This window comes from Grosmannia clavigera (genome assembly GCF_000143105.1).
Source record: "Grosmannia clavigera kw1407 unplaced genomic scaffold GCSC_97, whole genome shotgun sequence".
NCBI classification, from domain to species: Eukaryota; Fungi; Ascomycota; class Sordariomycetes; order Ophiostomatales; family Ophiostomataceae; genus Leptographium; species Leptographium clavigerum.
This window is the reverse complement of record NW_014040560.1, coordinates 346,569-372,518: the sequence shown is the minus strand read 5'-3', so window position 1 is coordinate 372,518 and position 25,950 is coordinate 346,569. Positions and strand designations below refer to the sequence as shown.

The following is a 25,950-nucleotide window of genomic DNA, read 5'->3' as shown; positions in this document are numbered from 1 at the left end:
GACGCATAACGATCTGCCAAAGTTTGAAAACGAGTATGCTGACGACTATGCAAATATATCAAAATATTTGAACGAGATTTGGGCCTCTGCCGGCAAAAATATACGAGAAAGATTCGGGATAACCGGTGCGTCCTATTTCAGTCCGACGATGCAAGAAGGTAACCAGTCACTAAGGCGAGAAGTAGAACAAGAAAGGCTTGCGCTGCAAAAAGAACAGAGAGAAGGAATGAAAAGCATTCTAACGCATAGAAGACCAGACTTTCGCACCCACAGGCCAGCAAGATAAATTGCCAAAAGCTCTGTCCCAGCCTGAGCCCCCGAGTGTAAAGAAGGCAAGGAATAATTTCAACTTGGCAGGCATGGTTATGACTAATACATAAATATAGCTCTTTGCCGTCCGGACGAATTCCAACGGCTCCATCGTTTTCGAAAGGAAGTCTTGACATCGCCGCCGGAGCCATGGCTGAACCTACGGTGACACCTTAGTGGACGACATGAGTGAGACGATTGACACGGGCGCACGCCTCGAGCACCGAATGTATGCACAGACGGAAAAGCCGACGAATCCAAAAGTCGGCAAAGGGTCCCGGTGTCTTCTCAAACAAAAGAGGCACTGCAAGAGAGAAAGGAATTCTAAGATGGGTTAGCTATTTATCGTCTAGTTAGCGTTTTATCAATTGTCATCACCGGCCCTGCCTCACCACCTAAACCGTTTCATTCTCCGCGCAATGAAAGTACCCGAGGCTGAAGCGACGCCGTTGCACAATTTCCGTGTGCAGTATGTAGGGGCCTACAAGGCGTCCGGCACGTAGATGGAGGGTTGTGCATTTACTCTGTACTGTACTCCGTATGCTGGCCTGCGCACTTCCCCCTTTTTACCCAAGACAATGTACATAGTACGCTCTCGCTATTTTAGCTCCATATCGACGAGGTCCAAGCTACAGCGTCTACGCCGGCCGGACTGTACAAGCTACTACGAGGCTGACAATGCACTTTCTGATGTATCATCCGGTCCAAGATACCTTGCTGGTGTCGTCCTATGACGACCCATGTAATATTGCAAGCCTTGTGCAGAATCTTCGGTCACGCTGCTGACTCGCATACAGTTCGTCGTCAAATTACGAGCACATGCTCATGGCGTCTTGGCTCGCGTAAATTACGTGTGTAAGATTTTAGTAAATGTGGCAGCTTTCATTCAGCCCCAGCTTCTGCCAATGACGTTGTCGCATCCAAGCCACCTAATACTTCTTTAATCTCATGCTCATGCTGTGATACCTGAGATATGCAAAAAGACGGCTCGTGATCATAGTTGGATAACAGCGTCTCATCCAGGGAACACTGGCCCTGTCTGAAGGATTCATGGTAATACTGGATAGAGTTCCGTTTGCGGCCGAGTTGCACATTGACACGGGCGAACACACTGAAGTTCATTGGTCAGCTCGAGACATCGCCAGCCTTGCGTACTTTCCCCACCTATATGGTATCAGCACAACGGACGGAGCGTAGCAGTGCAGGAGGGCTGGTTGCAATATTGCAAGCCTCGATTACGCCTTCTGCCTCGACGCATACGGCTAATTTCAGGTTTGCAGAGCTACGACGGATATGGTGGCCCATCACAACTGATACGATACCCATGTGCCATCATTCGCTAAGTTTCGACAAGTTATGATAAGAGGTGAGGACAAGCCCTGTTGGACAAATGGCAGTCGTGCAAGCATCTCGCTCTTCGGACCCTCATCTTCCGCTCTATCACAAACCCACACAAACAGCCTATCAAACTTTCAGACAATGCGTCTCCTAAACAAGCTTCTGATGGTTACCGCTGCCGCTGGCTGTCTCCTAGCCACGGCCACAGCCGTACCTAGCCTCGGATTTGCCCCCGTAAACGAACAGGCACTGAGTGGCCATCGGGCATTGCGAGGGGATTTGCTGACTAAGAGGACGCAAACATACAGGAACTCGACGGTGATCAACAAGAACTACATCGACAAGAGTTGTTTAGAGGGTAGGTTCTCCTTCACAAATGTAGGGAAGAGCAGTTTGTTTACAGCATCACACAGTAAGTTCCCTTTAGCCATCCCAAAAGCCACAACCAATGAATTGAGCGCCGATGTCAGGGCCACTGTCGTGTGTAAAACCTGCTACGTCAAGTTCACCGCAACGGCGGAGCTGGTCATACCGGATGCGTCCGACGCCAGCTCGGTCATTATTTCGCAGGCACAATCGTATGCCAACGGGGTTGAAAACATGACAGCACAGGTCGTTGAAGACATTGAAAACTCTGTTTCGAATCTCACAATGGCCACGTTCAAGACCGACATCAAAAACTTTCCGATGCCTACAGTCGACCTCGACTTTGATTTCAAAATTAGCAGCATTCCAGAGTGCCAGGTCACCTACACGTTTGACCAGCTCGAGGTGTTTGTGCAGTTGCAGACGAATATTACCGGCAAGGCCAGCTATGAGCAAACCCTGTACAAATCCGAAGTACCGTTGGACATAAATGTTGGTGACAACCTTGAGCTCAAGGTCACGGTGTTCGTGAGCCTTTTCATAGACGTCGACGGGGCTGTGAATCGTGAGACCGGCTTCCACGTCAAGCTGGCCGACGGCTTGGCTATGACCGTCGACTTCTTTGGAAAAAGCGTGTCCAACATTGATTTGTAAGGCTTTGTCTTCCCCCCTACCTTCGACTCTCTTGCTAACATTGTAGTAACAATGGCGCTTATGAGCTCTTTTCACTTGCTGTACAGGATGATTCTGGTGCTACAATAAACGCCCGCTTACGTGTGACAGCAATGGCAAGTGTATACACCTCGCAAGATAGCGACGTCACTATCTTTGGTATCGACATCCCTTTCTACGCCGGTGTCGGCTTCTCCCTTTTTGCCGACATCGCCGACTTTACTGTCAGGGTTAGAAATAATGTCGACAACTGCGCTGTGCTTGCTGAAGAGATCTTCCAGTATGCTATTGGCGCCAACGCTGGCGTCGAGTTGGAAATCGGCGGTCACACCTGGAATCCACCTCCTCTTAAAGCGTTGCTGCCTGTGTGGGAAACCATTGCCAGCCAGTGCGCCCCTACCACGTTGTCGAGCATAACGGCCACGGCTGCCATTGCTGCCGTGGCCAATGGGGCCAGCGACTCCGTCACCTCCACCATCAGAACCACCTTTACGTACTTGGCTGTCGGCTGCCGCTCGGCTGGCCTTGTGAACTGCCCGGTGTCGCTGCAGTCGACCACCGTGGTCACAGCCGAAAGCACCAGCGTCACAGTGGTGCCCCTGGGTTCGGACGCTACATGGCCAGAGTCAACAGCCACCGCTGTCACGCCCATTGCGTTCGGAACCAACGCCAAGCCCATCAGCCTGTTCGTTTCTGGCACGCCGACGTCCTTTGTGTCGACTGCCACGGCCTCCAGCAGCAGTGTCAGCAGCGGCAACAGAGGTAACAGCGGCAACAGCAGCAGCAAGGCCGATGGCACCTCATCCGACCACCATGGCCTGTCTCCAGAAAACAAGAGAGTCGTCATCGGGGTGACTGTCGGCGTGGGTGTGCCCTTGCTGGCGGGCATCTCAGTGTGGATTATGTAAGCGATCAGTCCTGCTTGTGAACCGAAGCCATTGCTAACACCACATAGCTTCTACATCAGAAGGTAGAAATTTTTCCAATAAAGTCACCAGGAAGAAGAAGCGATGCATAGTAGAGGATAGGAGACGGGCGTCTATATGTAGGCTTTTATCTTGGACCCTAAAAATCAGCTGCGCTTGGCGGATGCATCCTATTGGCAAACACCTCTTTCTGTTTCCTTATGACTAGACCGCTTCGCCTGTTTTTGTGGACATGAGAAAACAAATAAGAAGAGGATTCGGTACAGAGTACTCCGTAAAAATTGAAGTTCCGTGTCGCCGAGAACGAGACGGTTGTAACAGAAGTTGCCGGCCTGTAAATTTGGTGAGAATGCTGACTAATCTCTCAGAACAGCTACAGCCTTTTGTGCCTCGCCACTCAACAGGCTGACCCACCTGTCTGTAACCTCATCGTCGACTCAACAATGTCCCGGGCCCTCGACAAGGAGACGGTGGCCGCTCTGCAATTGGGCGACCCCACAGCAGCCTACCGAGCCATTGCGGGCGTCCTGACACAGCCGTCGTCGTCGCCGTCCGACGAACTCCTCGACATTGAGTTCCTCGGCCGTGGTCATACTCTTTCGGATGTCCCGTCTGACGGCGACAGCAACAGCAACTTTTTCCTCCGTGACGGCAATTCCGTGGCCATCCTCAAGCTGGCCCTGGTGCAGGCCTTTTTCGTCGCGCGACGGATCCTGCAGCAATACCAAGGGACGACAGCAGCCAACGCTGACAATGCCTCGACCTCACCCTCGTCCTTAGACGACATCATGGCGGCCACGGCCGTCATCCTCCTCTTCGACCCCGAGCATCTGACGGCCGCCAACACGCGCAAACGCATCATCCTATCGTCGCACGCCGCCACCACCCGCGGCTTTCTCCTGGCAGCCGAGTGCCGTCTGGTCGACAGCCTGCTCACGAGCCACCTGCACCGACATACCAAGTCGCCGACGCTTTGGAGTCACCGGCGTTGGCTCGTGGCGCTGCACGACCACCAAGCACAAGCGTGCCACCGTGACGTTGTCGACGTCATCATGGTCGCTGCCGTCCGCCACCCGCGCAACTACTATGCCTGGGACCACGCCCGGTGGCTGGTGACGACGCTCCGAGGCGACGACGTCGATGCGGCTGTCGCTGCTCTCCTGCCGCCCGTCCACGACTGGTGCTTCCGCCACCATGACGACACCTCCGGCTGGTCCTTTCTGCTGTTCCTGCTGTCCAAGACCGTCGTGGTGACGGTTCTCGACGAGACGCTGTCCCAGGTGCTGCACATGACCGCGTCGCTGCACTGGACGGGCGAGTCCGTCTGGGTCTTTCTACGCACGGCAGCAGCAGCAGCAGCAGCAGCAGCAGCCAACAGACAAGAGAAGACAGGGATCTCGGACCCGACCGACAGCTGCGACCGCCTCCGACAGACGGCTCACGCCCTGCAGACCAGCACCGGCCTCGATCCGCGGTCCCAGGACTGGAGGGTGCTGCAGCAGGCCCAGGACTGGTGTGTGAGGCAATCGTCTGTCATGTTTGGTTAAAGAGCCTGAGAGTGTGTGTATTGCAAGGCGAAGGAACGGGACAACCGTCTTCGTTGTTGGCTGGTACATATGCGCATCTACACGCCCACCACCATACATGCACTTACATGCCCATCTACATCTTCGCCCCTTCCTGCATGGCCATTCATATTCCCTCGCAGCGGACGTACTCGAGTCACACACGGCTACATCAAAGAACAGCTTGCGACTGTCGATGCGCTGCAGGTCGCAGAGCAGCGACGTGGGATTAGGAGCATGCAGAGAGGTGTGTCGCTGTTCGTTCCATGCTCGCTCGATGTCTAAGCAGTCCATGTCACAGCCTGCACTGCCTTGGAGTCGACGTAGAAGCTGACCATGAAGGCACGGCATCGCCAGTGTTGAGTGTGGCCCGGAACAATTGGTCCTGCGACATGTTCCCGCATCAACAAGACGACACGTCGGCATGAAGAACAAGACGACACCGGGCCCTCGAGATGCCCTTGAAGTGGTCCGTGGCCTCCTGAGGGCCCGCCTTGACTCGTTTGTGGGCTCATCCTGCAGTGCGACAAGTCCGCAATCTCGAGCTCTTTGCATCAATCTCCTGCCCCTATTACATACGATGTCATTACTCGAAATTAGAACGGATCTGGTCATGTGACTTTCGCAATCCTGCTTCCGTAGTTTCTCGGCACGTAGCACCGCTTGTTTGTAATCGAGTCATACTCGTAGACATGCCGGCTGCCGAGACGGCGGTTCAGCTGCGACATAATGCTGCCTTTGGCTCGCTGAGCCACCGCGTCTCGAGATGCTTCCTGCCCTCTTCACCGTCGACGTCCATTGACCAATGGGGAGCTCCACTGGCAACCAGCTTTTTCGACCTCGGCAAAAACACAAAAAATATTCAGTGACACAAGCTCGTTCAGGGGGCGGCGGAGCGGGACGTCTGGAAGCCCTTTGTCATGTGTTTTGGTCTGATCTGCGTTCTATTCCTAGATGTGGCCGCCGTCCGCAAATTTCCTAACATGTGGCATGTTGTGGTGCCAATAGGCGGGAGACCCCGGAATGACGGGGGGCTTCTGTACTGACGCTGACCGCGGGGAAAAGCTGACTGAGCCTGGCCTGCTATAGGCTATCAGGACCTATTCCACAGGTTGTCACAGGCTGGCCCACAGGCCTGTCGTTCGGTCACACCACCTGTCTGCCCAATATGACGTCGGCAGACACCAGCGAAGAGCCCCTTGACCGAACGGGCTAGCGCCCCCTGTCAGCCCTGGTCCCCCACAGGTCGCTTGACCAGGCGGCCACAGGGCCACAGGGCCCAGGACTGCCCGACCACGCCACAGCGCCGCCAGAGCACCAGACTCTGGCAAGATTTGGCGACAAAATGGGGCAACCCAGCAGAGCCTGGCTGAGCCATCGCGATGGAAAATCGTCAGTGACACGCGATGTCCAACGGCGATCGGAATAATTCGAAAATTCTACGGCGGCCGTAAGGAAGCTCTGGGCGACGGCCAGAGACGGCCAGCCGTGAATGCATTGTATAAAGGCCCCTGCCAGGCCTCTTCATTCTGGCATGAGGCTCTCCTGTTCATCAGCACCAATCGAGCAACTTGTCAAGAGATCCTCTACCATATCAGAACACCGTCAACCCACCCACTGCATTTCTATTATAAACACCTTTCATCCCCTACCAAAAACACAACCTATCCTGTACAAACATCACCATGTCTGCCATCTCAGCAAAGTATGTAACTCACAAGTCCTCCACATCCACACAGCGGCCGTGAACCAATCAGAGAACTCGCCACTAACACCGTTTGTTTCTCAGGGTCGTCCCAACACTCGTCACAGTCGGCGCAGTCACTGGAGTGGCTACTTACGTGCGCAGGCAGCTCATGCGGGAGTCCCAGGCCTTCGACCGGTACTTCTCCACCTACAACACCCCGGAGAGCGAAGCATCGCGGAAGCGTGTGTTCGAGGGCGCTTCTGAAGACCCGCGCACAAGTCTGATGAACATCCTGGGCTGGAAGAAGGAGTAGACAATAGTCCTACTGGATACTGTTACTACAACCAACAACAACAACAACACATTTGGCAATCTTGTCGACGGCGTATAATATCCTTGGTGGATGTCTTGGGGTGCTTTCTTTTGTGGATAACGACTGGCGTTCATCACGATCTTACTTTCACACCCGATTTAGAGATGGCTTGCATAAGAGGCCTCTGAAAGTTTAATTTTAGTTTTGTTTACAAATAATTGACGTTTCTGACGCCATATCCAAGCAACTGTTGCCGTGATAGGTGATGATTCGAGAAATGCTTGTAAGCGTATACGACTTTTATACTTCTGGACTTGCAAATCTATGAATTGGCACGTATGTACTCCGTACTCCGTAACACTACAAAGGTTAATCAGGTTACAACTTGAAAATATGCAACAAACGCGAGTTGTAAAAACGAGGCATATGGATTATGCGATACTAATTGTGCAAACTCTCGATTTCTCTAGCATAAATATCCTAAAAATTTATCCAGACCTGCAAATCCATACACTCTTTCCCAATACAGTCACTCATATTAAAGACCACGGCCGAGGAAGAGCTTCTTGTCCTAGTAGCAAATACGTTCGACCAAGACTGCCTCAACCCGGACCACCTGGACCACGAGACGCAAGTAGATAACGCAGTCGCAAGGGCTGCGCTAGGCCGATTTGAGTGGCTCTTGTGTGAGTGTGTTCTAGGTCTGCTCCGGCTCGGGAGCAGGGGTCAGTTCAGGCGCGGCAGCAGGGGATGAGATCGGGGGCGGGCGGAATTAAGAGCCCAAGTAAGTCTGGTCGAAGTCTTGTCTTTCGTCTGAGTTCGTGCCGTCATCCCCTTCATCTTCACAGGCGCTCTCCTCCTCGTCTTAGTCGGGTTTAGTTGGCGTGCTATATTTTGCTGGGGGGGCAGCAGGGGCGTGATTCATGTGTCGAGAGCTATTGTCACGTCAGCCGGGTCGACTTTATATAACAGCCGGCAGCGCAAAGCGCTCCTTCGTATGCCTCCCTCTAATTAGTGGCACATCAACTTTTCTGGGCAAGGCAACAGCACGCGACCGACCGACGAAGCAAAAGCTCTACTAGATGGGAGCCAGAACACCCTTTCAAGGAAGGGCAGCAGCAGCTGTGGTCAGAGACAACACGATAGAAGGATAGCCAGCCGCGTTTCTTCCTTGTTTTTGGCACAACTTCGAAGATAAGCAACTTCACGCCAAACCAGCATTACAATCTAAGAGAGTTTTCAAAGCTCCGTCTATCACGATGTCTTCGATAATAGCGACATAAGATCAAAAAATATGAGAGGGCTTGATCTGATATAACTAACACCGTGGAGAGGTTCTTCGGCACCATTTTCTACACCATACTTTACATCGCCAATGGTAGCCTGTTAGGAGGGCTTGCATCCTGCTTTACTTTCACCCAGTGAAAAGGCGGATACTCGCTCCAAGTGACGAAACCGTACGGAGAAAAACGGATGGCACGTTCCCCAAAGCCAAAGGGGTAGCAGGAGGCACCTCCCGCAGTCAGGAAAGAAATGGTGTGCGGCTGTTGCTTTTGCGAGATGAAGTTCTTTCTGAAGCCGCATGATACAATTTAGGCTAATCACCCTTGTGAATGTTGTTGCAAAAAACTTACGGTTACCCTCTCGTTTGCGCTTTGCAAACTGTTAGCTTTTATTTATACAGCTTTGTCAGACTAGGGCAGATCTGTATTTGGCTGTATTAATTGCGCAGGCGCCCCCTTTTTATATAAAGAGTTGCCAGAGATGTTCTCAAATCAAACGCAAGTACTTACACATTTAATCTACAGCTCGCTGCTAACAAACTGACAGCAATGTCAGAGAAAACAGATGCCCAACGGCCGTGCCAACCCGCAGGTTTTTTCAGACAAGCTAATCTGATATGATACAGCCTGTTCGATGACACTGCACTCGATACTACTCGTATGTGGCTGTGGGAAAGGTTCACAGGCACCCCCGTCTCTAAGATATTTTGCCAGGGGTGTTCTTGAATCGGCGATAGGATCAAAATTATGCAGTCTTAATAAGATCAGATTAAGTATGCAATCGCAAAATTCGCCTTGCTCTTCTTTCAAATTATTGGAAGCGAAAGTAGAGTATCACCGTTGACGGGTCTCGATGAGCGACCGGTCATCAGCGAATTTGAGTCGAGAAGGAAGAGACAAAACGCCTGGAAAAGGTATGCGAAAGTCTTTTAGGACAATAGTAAGATTGCCGGAAATGTGTAGCATCATCCATTGTCTAATTTTTGATCATGGCGGCATGGCCAGCGATTTAGCATACACACTACCATCTGTCTTCTGGATTGCCAGCTTGAGAACATCCCTGATCGCCATTCGTGTGACAGTCTCTCCACCCACCTCTGCCTCATGGTGGGAAGGTCTGAAAAATGCTTGCAAAATACTCGCCCACAAATCTCGACCGTGGCTTCAAAGGAAAGCGTAAAACTCTAGGCTGCCATTAGGGCTAACCGCGGCGTGAGCTGTTGCTGTTGATGCCACCGTGCCTGCCATCTTGCTTTTATGCCGGTGGGGTAGCGGTAATTGGAGCTTTTGGAGGACAGGTCCTCAGATGATGAACAGAGGTCCACGAAGACAAATTTCTTAGATCACTTCAACCTTTTTATGGTGCAATGTATTAATAAAGACAATCAATCTGCTTTCTGTAAATACAGCTGAAAATACAACAAGTACTATGAGCTTTGATAACAAGTATATCACAGCGATACGCCCTAGGTTTCCATCGACACGAGGAAGAGTATGCGATGAAAGCCATGTAAAACGATCCAGCTAACCGTGTAAGCACCACTAACGCCATGAATCGCATTGCAGCACGCTGCTAGACATACCCTTTTATCGCAACCTTGAATCAGATGCTTTAGGGCGAACACATTCGCCAGTTGAATTTCCGTAGGGAAAAAGCGGCATAGACTTGAACTGATTACCACAACGATGTCAATAGAACACGCATCGAAGCAGCGGTTTTCGTAGGTTATTGTTAGTACGACTTGAATGTCAGAAGAACCAGTTTCAGACTTGATAAACTTGGGAATGGCCTGGGAGTTTCAGCGTATCTATTGGTTGCAACAACATTGTTGCCTTTAGGACCTCAGCGGATTGCCACTAGGCCTCACCCGTCATACTATATACAATCCTAGCAACAGAGTACTTGTATCATTCAATGACAACATGCCAGAGTGGTTAATGGGTATGACTCGAAATCATATGACTTCGGTCGCGGAGGTTCGAATCCTCCTGTTGTCGATTTTTTTTCTTTTTTTCCTCCTAGCTCTTTAGGGAATATCAAAAAGGTTGCTCCTGCGATAGAAGCCGGGTTTTCAGAGGAGAAAAAAGCCGTTAAGACTTAAGACTTAAGGGTCCCGTAGTAAGGAGTTGTAACAAGTGAAACATATTTTTGGTGTTTTATGGCGGATAGGAAATGAGGCTTCTAAACTCCGCACTTGGTTGGTGCCTGTTCGTGGACGAGCTTTACGACGTACTACGATGGAGACAAAAATCACTAACTAGCCTAGCGCGCTTCATCATATGTTTGTGTGATGCGATTAGGAACTTCCGCAGACACGTCGTTCGTCCGACGCAACCGGAGGCTGCGGATACTTTGCAACAGTTTGTGAGGCGCTGCGGGGTCTCGCAGTTGCACAAGTTTGGAATGATTGGACAGAGATGTGCTGCGGCACTGCGGGGCTTCTCCTCACTGCCTTGCGCTACAACGATCCAAGCCCTCTCATTCTCCGTCTTTCGTTGCGTTTACAAGAAGCCATAGCCTTTTCGGTATTTTTGTTCCTGTTCTACAGAGCATGTGATACGAGTCTCACTAGTCCAGCTGCCAATGTTGCAGACCAAGTCTACGTTGAAACGCCATGCCTCGCAACCAAGCATTTACCTTCTACCCTCTTCGCGATGACGGACGAGGGGACTTCCGTGTCTTGACAATACTCCCCGGTAGCGGCGATTTCCCAGTCATATGCACTTTGCACAATGTCCTCTGGCCTGAAGAAATGTTGCGAAAGTCTACCCGCACGCGATGGCACCGACAATTGCCGACAAAGACACAGAATTCTGCCTCGAAGCTCCGACGAAGGGCCAAGTTATCCTGGCGCCGAGAACTAAAGCCATCCGTATTTCGGTCAAACAATACACCTGAAATGTACCTTGGCCCCGAATATGAAGCGATTTCATACGCTTGGGGGGAGGGTGCGCATGACCAGCAAATATGTCTTAACGGGCACACATGTATGGTATCAAGGACTGTGGGACAAGTCCTCTGCCGCCTTCGACACTTGGATCGGCCGCGCAATGTCTGGATCGATTCTATCTGTATTGACCAGCATAACGCTGGCGAAAAGGCGAACCAGATCAGGCAGATGCATCGAATTTTTGCGAATGCCAGTCAAGTCATCGTATGGCTGGGAGAATCGACTTTCGACAGCGAGCTAGGTATTTCTTTCGCCAAGGACATATCCAAACTCGCTTGTCCAAAATACAACGGTGCTATATATACGGTTCCTTTAAATTGTCTCTCGTCCTTAGAGCACCTGCTTGTGAAAGCCAACATACCTTGCTGGAGCGCACTGCATCGGTTACTGAGCAGAAGTTGGTGGCGGAGAGCATGGATACTCCAGGAAGTGCTTGTCGCAAATTCCGTTCTGGTCCTCTGCGGAAACACTTCAATACCTTGGGACGATCTGAAGAAAGCAATCTGTATTGCTAGGGCGACACACGTCCGATTTTTGAATATGAAAGCTGGTTTAAAGCCCCCACTCAAAGGAGTCTACTTTGCCAGCAAAAAAGTCGACTGTCATCGTGCTTTTGAACTAGTCTGCGATCGGGAGAGGTTTGTTATGGACACTACGTACAAGTTCCCGGTATCGGTCTGGCTACGTGGGAATAGGCTACGGCTTTGCAAACTCGGTCATGACATGGTTTATTCTATCATGGCGCTCACATCTGGTAATTTCAGGAAATCGGTCTCGGTCGACTATACCCTACCGGTAGAGGAGCTATTCAAGTTGGTGGTGAAGTTGGCCGTCCAAGAGGCAATGTCCTTGGACATAATTTTACAATCGCAACACTCGATATGGCATCCACAGTTACCCTCATGGGTTCCTGATTGGAGATTGGAGTCACGTTCAGTCATCTACTCTAAAAACGCAATGATGAATGGAACAAAATCCCCATACGCGATATTTTCTCTGGACCTCTCAGAACTTAGGGTGATGGGGCTCGAGCTAGCTGTTCTGTTGGAAACGCATCTTGAATGCGAACTTCTACCTGGCTTGACAAAACAGCAGTCTACTCTAAATTACCGGAACAAGCTCGTTCCTACTCGCGACAGTACCTGCCATTGGAAAATAAGACTAGAACAATTCATGGACCTATTTACTCCGGCCACAGCTCGATACGGTACGACAGTCATGGATTGTAATATGGCCATAGTAAAAGTTTTCTTGAGACTCTTGTCAATGAAGAGGTCGGCAAATTTTGACCCGGAGTGGCACACTGACTTCAGTGATCTACCAATGAATGCTAGGCCACGACCATTAGAAGCGAGCGACTGGGCCACTGTCAAAGTTCATATAGAGGACATGTTAGTGAGCAAAGCCGTCGCTGCTGCAGCCGACTTTTTGGCGTTGGTGCCAGATTTTGCGGAGGAGGGTGATAGGATCTACTGGCTTCAAGGATGCAGCGCATTAGTCCTTCTGCGGCCTGCAAGACATGGTGCTTTCTCTTTCCTTGGCGATGTGCATGTAGAAGACAAGAGACTAAAACAGATGTGGTTGGCCAAGGTCCCTCCGGACCGAGAGCCAAAGTTTCAAAGAATAGTGTTGGTATAGTAGCTCAGCTAGACGACGAGTTTCGGGTTTGATTTTGTAACGTAACCTTTCAGAAAGTATCGCGGCATATTCCAACGCCAGACATATCTCACGCCGCCCACGATAATGGTAAGCCTTTGAAAAAAAATGATAGACATTTTCGCGCAGCATGATCAGCGTCTAAAACAAATTTGGATTCTTTTTATGAAAAGCTCGACCAAGGGTTGCTTTGTACCCAGAAGACATGCATATACGATACAGTATATGTGAGGTTATCGGCGGCAATAATAGAGTTTAATGTACGTCGTAAGCAAAAGCTGTGCAAAAGCAAAGACACTGCGCTGGCTAAACAAATAATAAGGAACGGCTCATAATAAAGCAAAGGCCATGAGATTTACACAAGACATATTCCACAGTATTATGGAGTACTATAAAGCAAAAGGGGGGGTTGAAAAAGAAAATTGCATTGACAACAGGTATATTGCTATATATAAATATATAAAAAGAAAAAAGATCGACAACAGGAGGATTCGAACCTCCGCGACCGAAGTCATATGATTTCGAGTCATACCCATTAACCACTCTGGCATGTTGTCATTTGCTTGTTTCATTTACACAGTAAATAGTATATAGCCCAGCAGATGGCAAACTTAGGCGTCGAGCTTTCATGTTTTTTTATTTTTTTATTTTCTAATTACAACTCCTGCACCGGAGCCAGCGACAAATACTGGCATGAAAGCCCCTTTTGCGAACAGCGTAAGTGGCATGTTGTATTTGCTGAAGCATTAGATGCTCTATTACAGCACGAAGAGAGAGGACGCACTTTCTCTACAATATAATCGAAACCAGCACAACACAAGTATCCGCCGCAAGGACAGGATTACCTTCGCCGGGAGTAAGATGCAGGAGGCCACATCGTACAGCACAGCATTGCTAACTATGTATGCACGGTAGCAGCAAGAAGGAAAGGTTACACTTCGACCCGCCCTGTAATTACTAGCACCTAATAATACATATTCTTATCGTGTCTACGGAGCCACTCTATAGGCCGAACTGTTGATGTGGCCCGCTCAGCAGCTCTCAGCGGGGCTGATTGCTGATTGGACTCCGGTGACCACGACCGCATGCGTACTCCATACTTGTCTGCATACGACGTACTCCGTATGCACGTATGCCTTTCGCGTTTTCCCTCCGCTGGCTGATCGGGTCGATCAGATGGAGTCCGGTTGATTGGCCAGAAAGAGGGCCGTTGTGTTGTGCAGCGATGCCCTCGAACGGAGCACTTCTGCAGGAGATACGAGAGCGTGTTTCGGGTAGAGCCATGGGTGTCTGGAGAAGGTGCGGCTATGTATGTAAGATACATACATAGTAGCCATAGACGGCGTTGGACAAGATACATCCATCATACGAGAAGACAAGCGTGCGCATGTACTTTGTACGCGTGTCAAATTGTCAGATCGTCGTGCCGAGAGAGACAGAAGACGACGGCAGGAATGAGGACTGCTGATCGGCGATGTACGATCACCAACGACCAGAATGAGCAGCCTTGGCTGGCCGACAAGAAGCAAGGACAAGAGCAAAAGTGCGCCCGCATGCCCCTCCTCATTACAAGTCTCCTCCCACTTGAACCTTGGCGTATTTCTCGTCCTGCTCCGACTCCACCGCCGAGTAGCGCTTTGCCAGGGGCAGTGATTAATTCGAGGAGGAGGATTCGTTTGCGCTGGGCTTTCTCTGATCAGTGCTATAACGGCAGATGATCCCCCCTGAGTTAGCAAGTGCAAAACGTCATTTTGAGTCGGTCCCTCCTGCCTCGGATCTATGTGGTCTCGCTTTTTCGTATTTTTTCGTCATCAAAGCCCTTCCGCCTCTCAACGGCCTCTTTGCTGATAAGAACATCCGGAAGTCGCACTGCTGATCATGACCCCAGAACAAAAGCAACTCCCTCCCCTCCCCTGACCAGCGCCAGCACGGCCGAGCGAGATACAGACCCTTCCCTTGCGCCCCACCCGAGCTCCAAAGGGGAAACCCCCTAGTAAGCATACAGCCCGCTGGCCAACCAAGAGTGTCTTGGCCTTCTCCACCCCTCAGGAATTCGGACCAAAGATCAGGAACAAACAGGCACAAAAGGTCCAGCCCAGCCCCACCAGTCCTTTTGGCCAGGAGTAAGACGCCACGGCCAGCGCGGCTCTCTCAGCACGTATGTAAGATACGGCTCGTATGAACGTCTTCTCTCCCCGCAGAGAGGCAGAGAGCCCCTTTCCCGTTTCTCAGCTCGCTTTGGCTTTCCTTTTCCTTTTTCTATCGGGCTGCATGTCGCCAAGCACGTTTCCGTTTTACTTTGTCTCTACCCTCTTTTCTCGTCCTTTTTGTCCTTCCTTTTTTTGCTCCGACTCCAGTGTCCTGCGTGGGCTGTTGTTTTGGAAAGCTCGCCGTCGTTCCTGTCCTGTCAGCTGGTTGGTGTTCTGCCCTCCTCCACCTCTCTTAGCTGCGGTCGGCCTACCTTTGTTGGTTACCGCCGTGCCTTTTAGTCCACAAGCGGCTCGTGTTTTCGGCAGCTTCTCTCTCCTGCATCTTGCTCGTTAGACGTCCTCTCTTTTTCTTGACTATTCGTATTGGTCTGAACTGTCGTTTCCCTCTCTGTCTCGTGAATTGCGTGGCCTCTCTATCGTTAATTTTCCGCCTTGTTTGTTCTTTGGTGTCCTTTTCTCATATAGCCGACTGCATTGCATCCAACATTGCGAGCATAGCCATTGTTCCTCATAGTACCGTCATTTCGCATCGGCAACCGACAATCCGGCATTCTTCCCCTCGCCCTCACCTTGCTGCCAGACGCCAATGCAGCAATAATACATAATCTCTCCATTTTTGTTCTCTCTTCGATGCTGGGTCTAAAGCGTCGGAACTCTCGGCCCTCGATCTCCTTCAGCCGGTCCTAGACCAGCAGGGATTCGAGAATAACGCCAGCGGGACTCCTTCAGTGGAAGAACTTGCTTATCACAACAAACATTCACCATGTTGGGCACTGTAGTACTCCTGCAGTTGATCCTCTGGACGACAGCTACTCACGCATTTTACCCGTGGTTTCCGGCTTGGGTCTGTGAAAAAGACGACAGTATCTGCAACTCTAGCGATTCTCCCGAGGATGTCGCAAAGACAACGCGGGATGTCTCTCCTCTGGCCGAGGGGTTGACCCTAAAACTGAGCCGAAGGAGACACGGTATAGACATGCCGCTTGGGGCCAGAGTAGCACGCCAAGCCGAGAGATTCGCGAGGAGACATGCGGCTGCGGCCACGACGCCGCCTGCCACCGCAACGGCCGAGCTGGCCAAGCGCGCCAACACATTCGCAGTCGTCACAGCGGCCACGCCCGCAGCCAGCAACGCAGTGGGCATCGACCAGGACGGCACGGACTTCTCGTACTTTGTGCAGGCCACGCTCGGCTCCAACAAGACACCCATGTACATGCTGCTGGACTCGGGGGCCGGGACGACATGGGTGATGGGCACGGACTGCACGTCGAGCGCCTGCGCGCTGCACAACTCGTTTGGAGCGGCCAACTCGAGCTCGCTAAAGAAGACGGGCAACAGCTTTTCGATCGCGTACGGCTCGGGCACGGTGGCGGGCAATCTGGCCAACGACGACATCACGGTGGCGGGCATCTCGGTCAACATGATGTTCGGGCTCGCCAACAAGACGTCCAACGACTTTTCACACTTTCCGTTTGACGGCATTCTCGGGCTCAGCCTGAGCAAGGGCGTGACGAACAATTTCTGGCAGGTGGTGATGGACGGCAAGCTCGTGGACTCGAACATCTTTGGGATTTCGATCTGGCGCGACTCGGACGGCGGCAGCAACAACGGCGAGCTGACGATTGGCACCACGGACAGCAGCCAGTACACGGGCAACATTGGCTACACGGCCGTAGACTCGAGCGCGAACGGCGACTGGGCAATCGCGATGGGCAACATCGGTTTTGACGGCAGCCTTGCGGGCGTGACAGACCGGCTGGCCTACATCGACACGGGAACGACGTACATGTTTGGGCCGAAAGACGACGTGGCGGCGCTGCACGCGCTGATCCCGGGGGCGTCGACCAGCGATGGCGGCACAACATACACGGCACCGTGCAACACAGACCTGCCGCTCACAGTGGTGTTTTCGGGCGTTTCGTACAACATCTCGTCGGAGGACTGGCTGTCGAGCGGCAGCAGCGGCAACTGCACAAGCAACGTGTACGGCCGCGAGGTGGTGTCGGGTGCGTGGCTGTTTGGCGACCTGTTCCTCAAGAACGTCTACACCGTCTTTGACGTTGACAAGACTCGCATTGGTACATTATTGTTTCTAGTATCTCTACGCCTGCTCTGGCCACCTGCTAACAGACTGACCCGACAGGCTTTGCGAAAAAGTCGAGCTCAAAGGCGTCCTCGACAGCCAGCAGCACGTCGGGAAGTACGGTGTCATCGACTTTGGCAGGAAGTGGTGCGACATCGTCTTCTGGGAGCAAGGCAACAGCGACAGCGGTGGCGGAATCTACGACGGCCCCGACGACGCAGAAGACGTCTTCGCCTGCGAGTCGGTTGGAGGGAAGCAAGGTCGCCACAGTGGCATGTATTGTGGCAGGTATCGTTCTGGCGGCTTGAGATGAAGCGGACTGGAGAGCAGTGTCGAAGAGCGTTTCGATGGAATAGATTGAAGAGGAACTTAAAACGTAGGCCTCAATTTTCACTTGTAACACTATTTAATGTAAGATAGATCTGAGACGATATAGCGCAGAAATTGCACAACGGCGTTGACTTCTTGGCCTGAATACGGTTTCCGATGGGCGGGATTAGTTTGGAGTTCAGTGCAGAGTCACGTGCAGAAGTGGAACAAGGAAGCTAAACACGGAGCTATTACAGCCGGGCCATTCAGCAAAGGCCAGCGGCTCTTAGAGCTTCAAAGTAGTCAAACCACGGCCAAGAACGAATGGCTGCGGCAAATCCGGCACCACACCGACACCCACAACCACAGCGAGCGACGGATAGCACGAGCGAGCGGCCGACTGTCTGAGCGACGGACCGACTTTTGATTTTGTCTGCCGTGGAGGAAAATGCGGTGGTAGCCGGGGGAGGAAGAATTCGAAACAACCAAGGCACAAAGGGGACAAAGGGACAGATTGTCAGGCGGCTGTTTTGGGGAGCGACATGGCAGGGGCACAGCGGTTGTCAGCGGGGGATGGCGAGGAGAGCGTGGGCCTGCTGGCATCGGGACCCGGGGGAGACGAGGGTTTGGCGATGCAGCCGGGCAGCAGCGACGATTCGGTGAAGCGGGCGGGCAGCGTTGGACTGGGGCTGGGGCTAGTGACGACGGAGATGTCGGTGATCGGAGGGGAGGGGCGAAAGGGGGGGTGGTGTTGGTGTTGGTGGCAGCGGCGGCAGCAGCGGCGGTGTGGTGCGAACGAACAGCGGCGGGCTGTCATCGCTGCGATCGCCGCTGACGCCGCGGACGCCAAACCGGGTACGATTTGACCTGACGCCACAGGTGGCGGACTTTCCGGTGCGTCTGGGCGACAGCTGGCCGGCGGACGGGCGGCGGAGCCAGGACAGCAGCGGCAGCGAGGGGTATGGCGGGCGTGACAGCTTTGACGTGGACGTGGGGGCGGAAGAGGCGGCGCGCCAGCACCGGCTGCCGCTGTTGACGGGCATGGAGGCGCCGACGGTGGCGACAGCACGAACGGGCAGTTTTCTGGGGGGCGATGACGGCGACGACGGCGACGACGACAGAGCCGGCGGCGATCCCGAGCTCTGGGCGGCCCAGGAACGGCGGCGGCCCAAGTCCGGACTCGGCAGCGCGTTTATGAACATGGCCAACAGCATCATCGGGGCCGGGATCATCGGACAGCCGTACGCGTTGCGGCAGGCCGGACTGGCGTCTGGCGTGGTGCTGCTCGTGGCGCTCACGGCCGTCGTCGACTGGACCATCCGGCTGATCGTCGTCAACAGCAAGCTCAGCGGCGCCAGCAGCTTCCAGGGCACCGTCGAGCACTGCTTTGGCCGGCCCGGACTCGTGGCCATCAGCCTTGCCCAGTGGGTCTTTGCCTTTGGCGGCATGGTCGCCTTTGGCGTCATTGTCGGCGACAGCATCCCCCACGTGCTGCTCGCCATCTGGCCCGCCCTGCGCGATGCCCCCGTCGTCGGTCTGCTGGCTGACCGTCGCGTCGTCATCGCTCTCTGCCTCGGCACCGTCTCCTATCCTCTCACGCTCTACCGCGACATCGCCAAGCTGGCCAAGGCCAGCACCTTTGCCCTCGTCAGCATGTCCGTCATCATCGTCACCGTGCTCGTCCAGGGCGCCCTGGTACCTGCCCAGGACCGCGGCTCCTTCAGCCGGCCGCTGCTGACCGTCAATACCGGCATCTTTCAGGCCATCGGCGTGATCTCGTTTGGTGGGTGCTCTCCTCTGGTTCTCTGCCAATGCTTACTAACATGTTACTAATCAGCCTTTGTCTGCCACCACAACTCCCTCCTCATCTACGGCTCCCTCAAGACGCCGACGATCGACCGGTTCGCCCGCGTGACCCACGTGTCCACGGGTGTCTCCATGGTAGCCTGTCTGATCATGGCCCTGGCCGGCTTCCTCACCTTTGGCGACCGCACGCTTGGCAACGTGCTTAACAACTTCCCAGCCGACAACACGATGGTCAACGTGGCCCGTCTCTGCTTCGGGCTCAACATGCTGACGACGCTGCCGCTCGAGGCCTTTGTCTGCCGCGAGGTCATGTTCAACTACTTCTTTCCGGGCGCGCCCTTCAACATGCGCCTGCACATCCTCGTCAGCACCGGCCTCGTCGCCGCCGCCATGGGCCTCAGCCTCGTCACCTGCGACCTCGGCGCCATCTTCGAGCTGGTCGGCGCCACCAGTGCCTGTGCTATGGCCTACATTCTGCCGCCGCTGTGCTACATCAAGCTGACGACCCGCAGCTGGCGCACCTACATGGCCGCAGCCATTGTCGTCTTTGGCTGCTCTGTCATGGGCATCAGTCTGCTGCAGGCCCTGCATAAGATCATCAAGGGTAGGCTTGGCCCCCGTCTGCTTATCGTTCTGTCACGCTCGTCAATTGTCCACCCTGCTAACCGCTCAGGCGAAGGAGGCACGGCCCAGTGCCGGTAATCTGTCACGCCTTCTGTACATGATTCAACATGGCAGCCGTTTTTTGTCTACAGCACTTCTTTGCGGATGCATGGTCTCGGAGTACTATATATATAGATAATTAAGTATCTTTCTTCGTTTTTTCTTCTTTAGTCTCTTTTTCTTTCTCTTTTTCCTTTCCTTTTCATTTCTTTGGTAACTTTTTTGTTGGAAATCAAAGAGTCTAGGCTTTGAGCAGATGTCCAAGGTGTGATGTAACGTTGGATCGGCAGGGGAACCCGGATGGCGTGAACCGGTAGATGGGGGTCGTACCATCGAACTACGGAGTATGTACGAGTACACCGGGCCTAGAAGAGAGGACGCGGCATTAGCCAGAGCAAGAGAGAATCGTGTTGATGCAACGTACCGGGCAAACAGCCGGGCAGAGTGCCGGACCAATCAGGTGCTAGCAGTCCGTATGAGGCTAGCGGGGCCGGCTTACACGACAATTGCCGTTTTTGACCGTTGTGTGACCGGGCCGGTGTCATGTGCTTGCAGCGATGATCTTGTCGGCCATTTCGACGAGCGAGTCGGCCATGACGAGAGGGGTGCCAAAGACCTCTGTGACGGGTTCTTTTTCGTAGACGGAGCACCAAGCGCCTTTGAATCTGGGGGTGGGTGAGCTGGGAGGAGAGGACAAGAACAGAAGAACTTGACCTACCCGTTGCATTGTGCTGCCATTGTGTCCCACATGTGTGCGGCTGCAAACCAGGTCTCGGTAGCGCCAGCAAACTGGTTAAGCACGTGGCGGTACGCCTCCGGCGTCGGCTTGCCGACCTGCAGGGAGTCGCAGGTGACAAAGTGGGCGGCCGGGATGTCGATGCCGTTGGCGGCGAGGTAGCCCTGGACGCGGGTGGCGTCGCCCGAGGTGAAGGCCCAGACGGTGAAGCCAGCAGCGCGCAGGCGAGCATGACACTCGAGGATACCGGGACGAGCGCGCAGCGTGCGGTAGGCTGCGGCACAGACGGCGGCGTCGTCGGCCGTGCAGAGCGTCCGCGGGTCCTCGATGCCGCATTGGAAGAGGACGCGGAAGAAGAGCGGCGGGAAGACGGTCCAGAAGGGCACGTAGCGGCCGCTGCGGTCCAGATAGCTGTACTCGCGCTCAGCCTCCATCATCCACGTAAAGGCAAAGTGGCGCGGGCGGATGCCGTGAACACGCAGCCGGTCGCCGATGCGCGCGTCGACGGCCTCGTAAAAGGCGTCGTACGTCACGCAGGTGCCGACGATATCGAACACGACATGCTTGCCGGAGAGGGCCATGGTGGGTGGAGGGAAGAGAAGGAGAGAAGGAGAGAAGGAGAGAAGGAGAGAAGGAGAGAAGGAGAGGGGAGATGGAGAGGGAAGAAGGAGAAGAGAGAATGAGAAGAGAGAAGGACAGATCAGAGACAAGAAGCCCCGGATCATCACCACATCGTCTCTCGGCTTCAGATGCCCCATTTGTACCAAAACGGCAGGCACGCCGCTGCAGGCTGGCCGCGTCGGCGATCCGCCTTTGCAGATGCCCCCAGCTCGCGCAACGCCGAGGCGGCCAGCGGCGCCTTTGGGTCCGATAAGCTGCGATAAGGCGTTCCGCGCGCTGGCGCTCCGCAAGCGGCAGGAGCCGGTTGGATAAGAGGTAGCAGGTGCGACCGCGAGCGGTTCCGCAGAGTCAGGATTCGCACATTGGTGCATCTGGTTTTCCGACACAGCATCATCTCTTCCTCAACACCGCCCCGCGATGGAGACGCCCAAGACGACGCTGCCGGTGCCGGAGCCGACGACGGAGGCGTTCTGGCGCACGCAGCTACACGAGCTCGACAGCTACCGGACGACGGCCGTGCTGCCGGGCACGGTCGACGTAGCCGTGATCGGGGCCGGTTTTGCCGGCGTGACGGCCGCCTACCACATGTACCACGGGGCGGGTACGGCACCGGCGTCGGTGCTGATGCTGGAGGCGCGGGGGGCGTGTTCGGGGGCGACAGGACGGAATGGTGGGTGTTGCGGAGCTGTCCTGCAGCTGGTGGTGGGCGACAGTAGAGTCTTTTCTGACAAGCTCCAGGCGGCCAGCTCAAGGCCGACACCTACTTCAAGATCCTGCCGTACACGCGCAAGTTTGGGGCGGCGCAGGCGGCGGCCGTGGCCCGGTTTGAGACCGACAACGTGATGGCGGTCAAGGCGCTGGTCGAGGCCGAGAACATCGACTGCGATCTCGTGCTGACACGCGCCCTCGACGTGTACACGGACGCGGCCCAGGCCGACGAGGTCGAGGCCGGCTACCGCGAGCTGGTGCGCATCGGGGTCGCCGACCTGGCCGACGTCCAGCTGCTGCGCGGTGCCGCTGCCGAGGCCGCCTCGGGCATCCACGGCGCCAAGGCTGTCGTCTCGCTGACGGCCGGCCATCTGTGGCCCTACAAGATGGTGATGCATCTGCTGTCGGGGATGGTCCAGAACGAGGTGCAGACCGGCTTCAACCTGCAGACGAACACGCCCGTGACAGCGGTGGAGGCAGCCGACCTCGGCTCCGACGACGACACCCCCCCCTGGATCCTCACCACCCCGCGCGGTCGTGTCCGCGCTCGCCAGGTGCTCTTCGCCACCAACGGCTACACGGCCGCCATCGCACCCCAGTTCCATGCCCGCATCGTGCCGGTTCGCGGCATCTGCAGCCACATCGCCGTGGCCGACCCGGACAATCGTCGCCGTGAGCGCGCCGCCCGTCCTCCCCTCGCAAACTCGTACAGCTTGCGCTATGGTCCCGGACTGGCCGACTACCTGATCCCGCGGCTCGACGGGTCCATCGTCGTCGGTGGCGCCAAGGGCGCCTTCTGGCACGACCGGTCGCAGTGGTACGGCGTCACGGACGACACGCGCCTCATCGAACCCGCCGCCGACTACTTTGATGGCCTCATGCAGCGCCACTTTCGCGGCTGGGAACAGTCCGCCGCCTCCACCGACCACGTCTGGACCGGCATCATGGGCTGGACCGCTGACTTCATGCCCTACGTCGGCCCTGTTCCCGGTCGTCCCGGTCAGTTCATCTGTGCCGGCTTCAGCGGCCACGGCATGCCCCAGGTCCTGCTCTCTAGCAAGGCCGTCGTCGCCATGATGGCCGGCTCCCCCTACGACCACACCGGCCTGCCGCCTCCGTTCGAGCCGACCGAGGCCCGCCTGGCCAGCGAGAAGAACGAGCTGCTGGATCTGTAGACGGCACGAGTACTGCCTATCAAGAGACTTCATTCACTGCCTAATCATAACAAGTCCGTACTGTACATGGCCGGTCCTGTCACGTGACCAGTCCCAACATATCGTCCGCGCTGGTGTTGCCGGCCTCCCATGGCGGCGACAGCTCCTGGGCTGTGTCCCAGTAGCCATCCCAGTCCATGTCGCCGAGGGCAACAAGGTCGAGCGGGTCGTCCGCGCTGGTAGGCCTTCGCAGTCCGATCACGCCGTAGGGCGATGGTGGAGAGGGGGGCCAGAGGGGTGTGGTCGTTGTGGTCGTTGTGGTCGTTGTGGTAGTAGTGGCAGTAGTGCTAAGGTTCCAGACGAGCGGTCCATCGGGAAAGAGGAGACTATGAAGGCGAGCAGTAATGTGGTTATGTTCTCGCTTCCGTTCCTCCTGCCCCTTCTCTCTACCCTTCTCCTTCTTCTCATAGACCTCCCGAACGTCCGCTAGCACTGGCCGCAGCAGGTCTCGACAGCGGGCAGCGTCCGGCCAGGCTGTACACAGCGTGTCCAGCAGCTCGAGTGCGTCGGGCACGAGCACGTCGAGAATGTGGCGAGCATGAGGCCGGCGGGCGCAGCGGTCGGCCGGGTCATCGCGCAGGGCCCAGGCCGCGTCTAGCAGCACGACGACAGCCTCGTGCAGGATGTGGACGGCATGCCATGGATAGAAGAGGCGGCGCCGCCGCGTCTGGCGCTGGTAATCCTCGATCAGGAGGGCGTAGGCGGCCACGCAGACGGCCCGATCGGCTGGCGAGCGGTTGGGCAGTCGTGGTGTCGGTCGGTGCAGCCGTGCCTTGAGATAGCCGTAGTTGATCAGCCGGAACTCGAGCATCTGGTACTTCTGAAACGGCTCGGCACCACGCAGCCACTCGTCCAGGCGGCCGGCCATATCGACGAGCCAGGGGCCGAGGGAGCCGGAAGTTGGCGTGCTCGTGCTCGTGTTCGTGCTCCTGGCCACAGCTGCTGCCTCGGCGCGTGGATCCCGCAGCCAGAGGACGCGGTGCAGCTCCGTCTCGATGGCGCGCAGGCGGTAGAGGTGGTGTGCCGACGCATAGACGCCTGTGCAGGCGGGCAGGCGGGGAATCGTAATGTCCTCCTCGGCTACGGCCAGGGGCAGCCGTAGGATGGTCGAGATCGAGCGCTCCATGCCGAGGGCGACGTAGAAGAGCTCGCGGGCAAAGGAGCCGTCTTCGTCGTCTTGGTCGGTCTGTAGTCCCAGCGACAGGGCAATGCGCACGGCCGCCCAGACACAGGCCCAGTTGTCGACACGGGCCGGGTTGACGTTGCCGTAGTGGGCCAGCAGCAGACAGGCCTGCAGGCGGCGGAGGCCCGGCAGCTGGACGGCGTCGGTGGTGCGCTGCAGGTGCTGGACGGCAGTGTGGAAGAAGGCGTCGGAGGCGATGCGGGCCTGGTGCTCGTTGCGCCACGTAAGCGTCAGCGACGAGACGGCCAGGACGATGAAGACGGCAAAGTAGTCAAAGTGTCCGAGGCCGCTCTCAGCACGGATGCCGCGCGTCAGAGCGGCGTCCGTGTCGCCACCATCGACGGTGAGGATGCGGCCGAGCACCAGACGCAGCCAGTCCTCCTGGAGACAGGGGTACTGAGGGAGGTGAATGCTGGCGTAGTTGCTGATCATGGTCTCGAGGGCGGCGAGGGGGATGCGGCCGAGGTTCGTGGAGGAGGGAGAGGAGGAAGAGGTGGTGGAGGTGGAAGAGGTGGGGGAGTTGGTGGAGTTGGTGGTGTCGAAGGTATCGATGTTGGATGTGTTCGATTTGTCCATCTTTCTCTCAAAGGAATCGTCGATGCTTCCCCTTTTTCCCCCGATGCTATTTCTTCTGTCGTCTCGGTGCTTCTCCCCCTCTGTCTCCCCCTCTGTCTCCCCCTCTGTCTCCCCTCTGTCTCCCTCTCTCCCCCCCCCTCTCTCCCCAACCCCAACGGCAGACTGCTTGGCCGCAGAAACCGCGACACGGCCATTGGAGGTCCCAGCCCCGTCACGGCCGCCTCGGTGGCCAGCAGCGTCCCCCGAACCAGCCGGGCCGTCAACGCCCGGGCCACACTGTTGGCCGTTTGCTGCTGCACCGCGTCGACACGGCTTTCCAGCAGGGCGACCTGTTCCTCGAGTGCGCGCACGAGACTGCGGGGGACGTTGGGGGTGAAGTTTGTGGCGATGGTGTGGCCGTTGGAGTTGCTGTTGCCGCTGGTCGTGCTGCCTTTTTGGCTATGCTTCTTGATGCTCCCTCCTCCTCCTCCTCCTCCTCCTCCTCCTTCTCTCCCCACCACCTCCCCTCCTCGACAGACTGCCCCTGCTCGCACGCAGGCGCTGCACGACGGATATCCCGAATCGCACTTTGTCTTGCGCTTTTTGCAGCGTGCACATACCTTGGACGACGATCGCCGCCCGGTACTGGCCAGCTGCAGCTGCATCTGCATCGCGATAGTGCTGTCCATCGGGAGCGAGCCATGTGGACACGAAAGAAGAGGCGAGACGAGCTGTGGGAGAGAGGAAAACCAAGACAAAACCAGCAAGAAAGAGCAGTCCACAGGGTTGCACCGAT

At 55.4% G+C, this 25,950-nt stretch overlaps 6 protein-coding genes across 6 annotated transcripts; 4 read left to right on the top strand and 2 right to left on the bottom strand.

The window, feature by feature from the left end:
- Positions 1 to 1,788: 1,788 nt before the first annotated feature.
- On the top strand, positions 1,789 to 3,659 carry CMQ_4714 (uncharacterized protein; the record flags this gene model as incomplete). The annotated part of the gene is made up of 4 exons (XM_014312870.1): positions 1,789 to 2,005; positions 2,075 to 2,663; positions 2,828 to 3,589; positions 3,641 to 3,659. The coding sequence occupies 4 exons, from the start codon at positions 1,789 to 1,791 to the stop codon at positions 3,657 to 3,659; spliced, it is 1,587 nt and encodes a 528-aa protein (XP_014168345.1).
- A 395-nt stretch (positions 3,660 to 4,054) lies between these two features.
- Positions 4,055 to 7,176, top strand: CMQ_4680 (uncharacterized protein; the record flags this gene model as incomplete). The annotated part of the gene is made up of 3 exons (XM_014312836.1): positions 4,055 to 5,124; positions 6,422 to 6,568; positions 6,966 to 7,176. 3 exons carry the CDS (start codon positions 4,055 to 4,057, stop codon positions 7,174 to 7,176), a joined length of 1,428 nt encoding a protein of 475 aa, XP_014168311.1.
- Positions 7,177 to 16,039: 8,863 nt separating this feature from the next.
- CMQ_4897 (aspartic-type endopeptidase) lies at positions 16,040 to 20,176 on the top strand (the record flags this gene model as incomplete). Its single annotated transcript, XM_014313053.1, has 5 exons — positions 16,040 to 17,354; positions 17,434 to 17,635; positions 18,159 to 18,380; positions 18,472 to 19,451; positions 19,506 to 20,176. 5 exons carry the CDS (start codon positions 16,040 to 16,042, stop codon positions 20,174 to 20,176), a joined length of 3,390 nt encoding a protein of 1,129 aa, XP_014168528.1.
- A 502-nt stretch (positions 20,177 to 20,678) lies between these two features.
- CMQ_4522 (2-haloalkanoic acid dehalogenase) lies at positions 20,679 to 21,454 on the bottom strand (the record flags this gene model as incomplete). Its single annotated transcript, XM_014312678.1, has 2 exons — positions 20,679 to 20,802; positions 20,856 to 21,454. 2 exons carry the CDS (start codon positions 21,452 to 21,454, stop codon positions 20,679 to 20,681), a joined length of 723 nt encoding a protein of 240 aa, XP_014168153.1.
- A 457-nt stretch (positions 21,455 to 21,911) lies between these two features.
- On the top strand, positions 21,912 to 23,377 carry CMQ_4366 (FAD dependent oxidoreductase superfamily; the record flags this gene model as incomplete). Its single annotated transcript, XM_014312522.1, has 2 exons — positions 21,912 to 22,164; positions 22,233 to 23,377. The coding sequence occupies 2 exons, from the start codon at positions 21,912 to 21,914 to the stop codon at positions 23,375 to 23,377; spliced, it is 1,398 nt and encodes a 465-aa protein (XP_014167997.1).
- A 79-nt stretch (positions 23,378 to 23,456) lies between these two features.
- CMQ_4260 (fungal specific transcription factor domain containing protein) lies at positions 23,457 to 25,843 on the bottom strand (the record flags this gene model as incomplete). The annotated part of the gene is made up of 2 exons (XM_014312416.1): positions 23,457 to 25,230; positions 25,356 to 25,843. 2 exons carry the CDS (start codon positions 25,841 to 25,843, stop codon positions 23,457 to 23,459), a joined length of 2,262 nt encoding a protein of 753 aa, XP_014167891.1.
- Between the last annotated feature and the right edge of the window lie 107 nt (positions 25,844 to 25,950).